The 9,983-nt window shown below is 40.2% G+C and overlaps 1 protein-coding gene across 1 annotated transcript; it reads right to left on the bottom strand.

The window, feature by feature from the left end:
* Nucleotides 1-7,082: 7,082 nt before the first annotated feature.
* Nucleotides 7,083-9,091, bottom strand: Cabs1 (calcium binding protein, spermatid associated 1). The gene has a single exon (XM_003467539.3). The coding sequence runs from the start codon at nt 9,022-9,024 to the stop codon at nt 7,918-7,920; it is 1,107 nt and encodes a 368-aa protein (XP_003467587.1). The 5' UTR covers nt 9,025-9,091; the 3' UTR covers nt 7,083-7,917.
* Nucleotides 9,092-9,983: the final 892 nt, after the last annotated feature.

The following is a 9,983-nucleotide window of genomic DNA, read 5'->3' as shown; positions in this document are numbered from 1 at the left end:
TTACATCCTTTGTTACCTTGATTCCCAAGTATTTCATTGTTTTGGATGCTATTGTGAAATGTGTCATTTCCATATTGTCTCTCAGTGAGTTTGTTGCTTGTGTACAGCAATGCTATTGAGTTTTGACTGTTGACTTTGTGTCTAGCTACACTGCTGAATTTGTTTATTAACTCCAGTAGTCTTTTGATACAGTTTTTGGGATCTTCTATGTAGAGTATTATGTCATCTGCAAATAGTAATATTTTTATTTCTTCCTTTCCTATCCTTATTCCTTTTATTTCTCTCTCTTATCTAATTGCTCTGGCTAATGTTTCCAGAGCTATATTGAATGGGAGTGGTCCTGATTTGAGAGTGAAACATTTCAGTTTTGTCCTTTTAGTATGATGTTGGCTGTTAGTTTGTCATAAATGGCTTTTATCGGATTGAGGTAGATAATATATATTCCAAGTTTCTATAGGGTTTTTATCATGAACAAATGTTGAACTTTATCAAAGGTTTTTCTGCATCTATTGAGATGATCATGTGATGTTTGTCTTTGGCTCTGTTGATGTGGTGTATTATATTTATTGATTTGTGTATGTTAAACCATCCTTGCATTCCTGGGATGAACCCTACTTGATCATGATGTATAAGCTTCTTGATGATTTGCTGCAGTATATTTGCCAGTATTTTATTGTAGATTCTTGCACTGATGTTCATTACTGAGATTGGCTATAGTTCTCTTTTTTGGTTGGTTCTTTGCTGGGTTTGGTATTAGAGTAATACTTGCCTACAAGAATGAATTAGAAAGAATTGCTTCCCTTTCAATTGCATTGAAAAGTTTAAAGAGTATTGGCATTAAATCATCTCTAAATTTCTTATAGAATTCAGCTGTAAATATATCAGTACCTGGGCTTTTCTCTGTTGGTAAGATTTAATCACATTTTCAATTTCAGTAGTTGATATTGAGTTATTCAAAATTGTTATATTTTCTTGCTTCAGCTTTGATAATTCATACATTTCTAGAAGTCTGTCCATTTCATCTGTGTTTTCCACCTTATGTGAGTAAAGATTTTCAAAGCAGGTATTCATGATCTTCTGAATTTCCTTGGGATCTGTAGTAATTTCCCCCTTTTCATTTCCTATAGCATAAATTTGAGTTTTTGTCTTTTTTTCTTGATAAGGTTTCTAGAGGTTTATCAATTTTATTCTCTCAAAGAACCAGGTCTCTGATTCATTAATATTTTGTATTGTTTTCTTCATCTCAATTGCATTAATTTTTGCTCTGAGCTTTCTAATTTCCTCTCTTCTATGAGCTTTGGGTTTTACTTGCTCTTCTTTTTCTAGAAGCCTGGGGTATAACATTAAGTTATTTATTTGTGCTCATTATGTTTTCTGGATGTGAGTCGTTGGGTTTTTTTCAGAGGTGGCTGAATCTAGAGTGTGTGATTGACTTATAGAGCAATGCTAGAATTAAGGGTGGTGGGGTTAAGTGATTGCTGGATCAGTTCATTGATTTGATTGTCAGCACCATTGTCCTAGGAGACTTAGTGCAATATAGGCGGTAGAAGGAGGCTTGTTTTCTCATCTCTCATTGATATTTCTGCCTGCTACCACCTTGGATAGTTGCCCCTCTGACATGTGCTACCCAGTTTGGAGCCAACTGATAATGGACTAAAATCTCAACAAACTATGAGCTAAATAAACCTTTCCTCTTTTAACTATGAGCATCAGGTGTTTTGTCTCAGCAACAAGAAAAGTAACTAAACCAGAATTTGTTACCACAGAAGTGAGGTTGTTTCTGTGGCTATTCCTGACCATGTGGTTCTGGAGCCTTTGGGAAAGGCTTGTGGGAAGGGTTTGGAAAGTTTTAGAGATGCTGACTGAAAAAATTGCACTGGAGAATACCTTAAGCTGTACTATGTGGAGGATTCTGGTCAGACCTCAGAAGACCAGAAGGTTGATAGAAATGCTGCCAGTAAAGACCAGGCTCGGGAGGTTTCTGCTGGGAAGAAAGTCTTTACTGAGTGTTGGACTCCAGATGATATGTGTTAGGGCTTGGCAGAAAGTTTGTCTGCATTTTCCTCTTGTCCAGAGGCTTTGCCTGAGTCTAAGATTAAGGGTTGTGGAACAATTAATGTGGCATAAGAAATTTCAAGACAGTCAAATGTTGAGATGGTGGCATGGCTACAGTTGGGGGCTTTTAGCCAGATTTATGTTGAGAATTAAGAATTCCCAGCAAAATGATGTAAAACATTGTGAATTTGGCCAGAAAGGGAGTTCTAGTAAGCAAAAACAGAACAAAGGAGATCTTGGTTGCTGAGAAGGAAAAGAAGAATAGAAAAGTTGGCCTGAACGCATCACAAAAAACCAGTAGGACTCTACTCTTTGCAACCTCAAAATTGCAAAAAAGAGTCCCGGTGAACTGTTTTCCAGAATTCTTTGAGCATGAATAATTTGTTCCTTGACATTTGATTCTGGGTGCTCAGCAATCCAGGCATTTGCCCTCTACAGAAAAGAAAGAAGGAAGCCTGGTTACTGCTCCAGCTGGCAGCAGACCTTGACATCATCCACATGGTGCTGGTTGCATGCATGTGAATAATGCAAGTTTTGGCCTCAGGAAGGCCTCCATTTAGATTTCAGAAGGCCTTGGGAGGCCAGGCAGTGTGCCTCTGAGGGCAGTGTGTGAAGTGTGTGTGTGAAGCAGAGGTACAGTGGAGATTCCAGAAGTTTAGAGAAACCAGGAATGTGGATTGTCTGAGGAACAATAAGGAGGGAGCAAAGCAGGCCAAGAGAGAAGCCTCTTGGGGCTACAAGAACTGAAAGTGCCATGGAGGTGGAGTCACCCAAAGTCTTCGGAGTTCACATCTTGCCATGAACTTTTTGAATAGAATGTTGGAGTAGTTTTATTAACTTTTCATTTGTACAGGGGCTCATAGCTAAGAGTTTACCTTGAATATCAGAGGAGACTTTGGACTTGGACTTTTCAGCAATGCTGAAACTGTTATGCTTTGGCGACTCTTGAAGATGAACTGAATGCTTTTTGCATAAACGGTTGTGCATGAGTCACTGCTGGGACAGGGACACAATGCTATGGTTTGTGTCTGGATGTCCCCCTTAAGCCTCATGCAGTCATAAGGGTTTTTTTCCAGAGCTGGCTCAATCTAGAGTGGGTGATTGATTCGTAGTGCAATGCTGAGATTAAGGATGCTGGGATTATGGGTGGGTGATTGCTGGATCAGTTCACAGATTGGATTGGTACCACCCTCATCCCAGTGGACTGGCTGTGTATAAGGCACAGGAAGAAGCTTGTCTCTCCACTCTCACTTGCTGCTTTTGTTATTTTCCACTGCCACCATAAATGGTTGCCCCTCTCCTAAACCACTCCACCTTGGAGCCAGCCCTTTATGGCTTGAAACCTCCATAGACTGTGAGCTAAATAAACCTTTCCTCCTTTAATTTTGGGTATCAGGTAATTTGTCTCACAACATGAGAAAAGTAACTAAGAATCTTTTTCTTAGAAACTTTCTTTTTCTTTCTTCCTTTGTGAGTGTAGTGTATTGGGTCTCAGGAATAGCAAAGATGTCTAATGCATTGTAGATGAAAATGTCTTGTCACACAGAAGCATCTTTTATTAAAAAAAATTACAGATGTTCCTTGCCTTAGGTTGGAATTAGATTCTATCGTAAGTTGGAAATATCATTGAGACTATATTTAACATACCTAAGCTACTTATCTTTGCAGCAGTCCTAGCCTAGCACAGGGTGTTTACCTTGTAAATGCATAGATGACTGGATGATTGCTCCACTCCTAGCATTGTGGGAAGGTATCACACTGCTCTCATCAGCTAGGCAAAGATCTGTGGTGATCAAGCTCAACTATTAACTTGATGGGCATGTGGCTGCCTAGGGTGTTAGGAAAGGTGGGTCATGGGGGTGTGATTTTTGGGTCTATGTCTAGTTTCTGGCCCTTCCTCTCTCATGCTGTTCCCTATTCTGCTTTCTAGCTGCTGTGAACTCAGCAGGTTTTCCCTACCATGCTCTTTTTCCATGAGCATCTGCCTTAGAGCCAGCCAACCATGGACCGGGCTCTGGAAACTATGCACCCAATGAGCCTCCCCTCCTTTAAGTGTGTCAGATAATGTGTCCCAGCAGTGGGGAAGGTGGCTAAAACAAGATTAAAATTCAAAATTTAAAGTACAGTTTCTGCTGACCACATATAATACCTTCTTAAGTAGCAAAATCATAAATAGAATCATACTAAATTGCTAACTCTCTGCAATGTGTTATAGGGTATGACTGAAGAAAGTATACAGTGGGATAGGAACCAAATCACCAGATCACTTAGGTGACTAGAAAAGTAGTGCTTGGGGCATATGGACAAACAACTGTGCTTCAGAGTTCAAAGGATGTGAGGGAAAGAGCATGAAAAAGATATGGGGACTTAAGATATCTTGGATCGACAGCTTCCGGCACTAAATGCTTTCAGACTGAAGTTCTTTCTGGGTATTCATTTCCCAGGCACCTGATGACTTAGCCTCCTCCTCCTGACTGACTGATGTGCTTCCTCCTGCGTGACTCTCAAGGCACCTGGGTCACAGAGCGACTCACTCATTGTGGGAGTCAGGAGTGGAGTCTGTTTCACATACATCATACATGTGCGTGTGTGTGTGTGTGTTACAGAAAAATCTGGAGCACAATTTGTAGCAGGAGTTGGAAGGTGGATGAGAAGTAATACTTTAATGTTAGCATTAAAAAACCATCATTCATTTCTTCATGGATTCATTTACAATGATTGATTGAGTGTATCCTATGTGCTAGGAGCTCTTTTGCTCTGTAGGTGTAGTCTCTTTTAGGGGGCTTGCTGTTAAATCTTCCTATAGAGTGTACCCAGGGAAGGGAGGACAGATGTGCTGTGATGTGATTATAGGTGGGGATATAGGGACTTGTATGGCTTGCTAAGGGATATGGGCACTGAGCTAGGGCAGGAAGTTAAAGGCTCTAGGGAAGACCTGAGTGCTGAGGGGCCTGTGCAATGTGAGGGTGCAAGACTAGAGGTGAGAGGACCAGCTATAGAGCAATGGGGAGGCTGATCAAGGGCTGGGGGCGGGGTTGAAGAAAGGAGGACAGATTGGTGCGAAGAGAAGAGTCACTGTTCACACAGAGCGGTGTGACTGGTAACTGGCGCTTTGGTGCTGTGCAGAGCAACAGAGCTGAGCTTTGCCCCTCACTAGCGTGGCTACCTTGGGCCAGTGATGTCTCTCAGGTTCTGTTTGGTCCAAGCTAACACTAACTGTGTGAAAAGGGTCCTTTCTGTTCACTTCAATTGAGAATCAGGTCTCTACCTATTCCTTGAATCTCAAGAATTGCATATTCAAAACCTTGCATTTTATACAGTCAAATGTCAGGCAAGTAACAACTGTAAAATAATTATGTCCTAGGGTTATCATGAAGATGAATGTGATTCTAAATCTAAACACAGAATCCTGATCTGTACTAAGTGCTCAATAACAGCTATTTCTTGATGTCTAATTTTTTAAAAAAAATTCTTAAGAAATAAAATTCTTAAGAGATCCTAGAATAGCTAGGATCAAACTAAACATTTTTAATACTTGTTATATAAGTTGCCCAATTGCCTTCCAGTTTTATAGAAAGATTGAAGAAATTTGGAAGCAGGTTAGCAAATTAGTCAAGAATGAATATTTTTAAGTGATCATTGCACCAGGGATGTAGCTTAGTGGCAGTGTCTGCCTGGCAAGTGTGAGGCCCTGAGTTTGATCCCCTGTACAAAAAAACAATCCATTGCCAATTGTTAAGTGACTAAATGTATGCAATAGCTTTAGTTACATTTTTTTGAATTTGACTATTGAATATTTTTATGTGTTGAATTTGTTCATCAGTTGTTTATCTCCACTGCTCAGGTAAAATATTAATCAGTTGTTTACTCCTCATGTAAGTATTTTCCCTGTAGAAGCTATTTATAGAATAATAGTATTACCTGTCAGGTATAGTGCACATTTATTTTTGGATACAGTTTTAATTATTCATGGAATCAAATTAGTGAATTTTTTCTTATGTGCTAATATTTCTTAGTGTCTTTTGGATAGATATCAGCTATCTTGTAGTTTTATTAATCCATGAAAAAATACTTTAGAGAAATGTTTTAAATAGCATTCCAACTTAAGTTTTCCTAATATTTACTTGTTTGAGCAAGATTAGTTATGATAGCTCACGGTTTTGTAGTTCATTTTGTCCTACATCATATTTTTGTTTTGTTTCTGAGTTTTAATGTACTACTGTCACTATTCTAGTTCATATTCTATACAGTGATGTAAATCTCTATAGTGCCCCTCTTGTTGTATAATGTTTGCTATTCAGCCAGTGTTTTGATTTTTTTCTTTCTTCTTACTATAATGACATTATGAATATAGAATGTTTCTATTTTTGGTTATCAGAGCTAAGTTTTTCTTTAAACAAAAATTTAACTCACAACAGGTAAGTATTGGAAGGGGCTTATATGTTCACCAACAATTGAATGGATAAAGACAATGTGGTGTTTACACGTGGTGAAATACTAGTCTGCCAAAAGAAGCAGTAAACTTGAGTCATTTATAGGACAGTCAATGCACCATGAGACAATAGCGTCAAGTGAAATAATCAGACACAAAAGCTTAACTATCTCTTGGTTTCTCTTGTATGAGAGTACAACATTAAAAATTAAAATAAAATGAAGGATAGATGGTGAAAGGCAGGGAGATAGATCATTCTCGGAGGGGAAGGGCACCAAGAGAGGGCGGCAGAGAGAGGGGAAGGACAGGAGACTGGTAAAAAGCATTGGGCTAGGTTAAGCACATGAGCCATGCAAGGAATGCAAACATGTCAGAAGAGGGCCAGGGGATACGAGAAGGGTGGAGGACAGAGGGAGGGAAGGGAAAGGGAATCAAAAAGCAATTGAAATCTGTTCTGCACATGAATCAGCTCCACCCAACTCCACACACGCTCCACACACATTATGCACTGTGCACATCTGTCACACTGAATGCTAATTTTGCCTGTGTCTTAAGAGTCAGGTACTGGAATATCAAACACACCTATGCACATGAATATGTTGCACTTGAATGATTTATTGAGATCAGTAAAGTGAAAACAGACCCATCTAAAAAGTCTGTGTCCAAAAGGAATGAAGATACATCTCCTTGAACTGCTAACCAAGAACATAAGAAGTTTACAGTATTCAATATTAGGACCTGAAAAAATGACAAAAATTCAGGATACAGATATTAAGATAAAGAATATTAACTTGCTTCATATGTTAAAGGCATTTTTCACACAACTGAACACATTTGTGAAATATCGCTTTGTATTAATTTTCATTCAGTAGAAGACAAGAGCCTTATCTTGTTTCTTACATATGAATGTTAAACAATTACTGAACAGGTTTACTTTTTATATAATGAGAGTTGCAAATATTCTTTTTAATAGAAGAGAACCACTCATGGAACACAACTGAAGAAATTGTTTAGGATACCTTTCAATACTATAATAATTTCTAGGCGTTAATTTGATTCCCTTCATATCCTTAATTCTTAGTAAAATATAATACTGAGGCTTAGCTAAAGTGGCGTACACCATTGCCCATCACAGGAAGTGGGCTCATCAGTGCCGTCTCCAGAATGGGATGTTTTCACTAAAACAAGTAACTTTTAGATCACTGAGCCTTTGTGACACTAGGGAAGCTCTCATACAGCTGGTGGTTAACACTCCCATAACACACCCTGCTGTAGGACCTCTTCTTGTACACACCTGCATTTTCTAAGTCTAATACTTGCCTTAATGGCCACATTCCTGAAAGGTTTTTGCCAGCTGGAAAGACTTCTTGCTTGTATGGCCTGGCTGCTAGGTCAGTGCACAGCTCTACTCCTGACGGCTTTTCCTGCTCTCACATCATGAACTCATCTGGGTCCTCTTTCAGGAGTTTAAAGATGCCCGTCTCGGCTGCGGAGGTGTCTTCCTCATAGTTTGCAGGGTCAGAAAGTGTCTCGGTGTCTTCAGGTACAGATTCTGTTGTATTGTTTTCAGGCAAATCTTCCATGGTGTCAGTAGCTGAATCTCCTGTGATGTTCACAGCTGCCGACGCAGGGACCCTGAAGTCGTATCTGGATTCAGCAGCCGTCAGCAGGATGGGATTGGTGTCTGCTCCCTTTATTCTGTGTCTCTGCATCCAAACACCAACTTCGTCGGTGGCCTCTTCATCACTGAGAGTCTCTTCCAGGTTACCTTTGTGTTTTTCAGCAGAGGCGGTCAGTTCAAACACAGTGATAAACTTCTCCTCATCAGTGTCATTTAGGGAAACCACAGTCTTGGGGTCCTTTTGGCAGACTACTAGGTTTACTTCAGTTATGCTCTCTTCTGTGAGGTCTGTAATGTCAGGAATAGAGGAGAAGTTGCCTTCAGTGGAGGGGAACACTTCAGCCTCAGGAAAAAAAGAATCAGTGGCTTTGTCAGTGTCAGCCTCTTTCTTGGCGGCAGGAGCAGGGCTGTCAGTGCTCTCTGCCAGGCCGTCTGAGCCTTCAGCAAGCTGCATGGGTTCTTCATCCTCCACATCAACAGCAGCCAAGAGGATATCCTCTTTTGTTATAGTGGAAAAATCTATTAAAGAGACAGTAGCGACTGGTGATGACCCCTTGCTAACGTTAACTGGGATGAAAGTTTCAGAGTGATATTCCTTAGCTGTGGTGTTCATAGTGCCAGTGGGAGTGGTCACTTCTCTCTCTGGAGGAGCTGATGACTTAATGTGCGCCTCAACTTCATCTTCTGGTTTTTGTCTTTCCTTTGTAGACGCAATCTTGTTGCTTGTAGTTGTTGAAAAATCACTGTCTAGCATACAGTCGTTTATTGAAGTAATGTGATCTCCTTCTGATGTGATCGTTGTTTCTGATTTAGGAACTGTGTTGTCAGCCCCGAAGAACACGGCTGCCTCAGCTGGTACCTTACTGCTTTCTGTTGGAGGATGGGGATACATTTTTGGCAGTCCATCTTGAGCCATGGGCTAAATGGCAGTGTACACCCCTCCGGTCTTTCCTCTGGCTTAGTGGCATCCTTGGTTGGGCTGCAGTGCTTACCCCAGTGACTGGAGCATTGGTCATCATGGGGATTGTTGCATCAGCCCCAGGGCTGGCATGCACACTGCTGTGCTGCTGGTGGTTTCTTTGCTATGATTGGATATCTGCTTGCAGGAGAATTGGTATTAGATGAAAAACATATCAGAGTTCTCCAAGATTACAGAATAAAACTCACACCAAGTATTTCATATGTGGGAGCTTAGGCTTGACTGGGTCTCTGTTTACAAGGGGTGTACCTTTGGAGGGGAGCTGGAAGCAGACAGAGCAGAGCCTGGTGGCACTTGGTGGGCTTGGGGTCAGCGGTAGGAACTCTAGAAGCCATGGATTATCAGCACTATCTTAAGGTTGTTTGTCTTCCAAGGAAGTAACGTGTCTTTTTGATGTGAAACCATCTTCCATTGAGATTTATGGTACTTAAATGTCCCCCCCAAAAAAATATTAATGGCAGTTTAGGCAGTGAGTGAAGCTGAGGAAGAAAATGAAGTAACATACAGACCAGTCAGTTCTTTTTTTCAGAGAGACAAGTCTCACATTTTCAGTAGGAAAAATAAAATGTTAGTTACTGGATTATTAGGAGTCACTTCACAGTGAGTATATACAGACACATCTGATGAAATCCTTATAGGACTGCATATATTCTAGCAGTGTTGAGGCCGACTTCTTTAGAAAATATAGTATAATCTCTGATTGCCACCAAGGATATTATCTGACTTATAGACAGAGAATCAGATTCCATAGATAAGTTTTATTTTATTTAAGTGGTAGTTTCATCTGCTGGAGTGTATATCCACTAATTGTCACATTTTATACTTTTTCAGGAAATTATCATGTTTTACTTTTTTTGATTAGTACACATTTGCAGTCCAGAAGGATTACATCACAG

The sequence above is a fragment of the Cavia porcellus genome, unplaced genomic scaffold (genome assembly GCF_034190915.1).
Source record: "Cavia porcellus strain 051 isolate PalLab524CR breed Dunkin Hartley unplaced genomic scaffold, mCavPor4.1 scaffold_30, whole genome shotgun sequence".
Lineage (NCBI taxonomy): Eukaryota > Metazoa > Chordata > Mammalia > Rodentia > Caviidae > Cavia > Cavia porcellus.
Note: the sequence above shows the minus strand (reverse complement) of the source record. Positions and strands in the feature narration are given on the sequence as shown.

Bases quoted from the DNA above. Each gene is read 5' to 3' on its own strand.
- Cabs1 (XM_003467539.3), bottom strand. From the start codon at position 9,024: ATGGCTCAAGATGGACTGCCAAAAATGTATCCCCATCCTCCAACAGAA.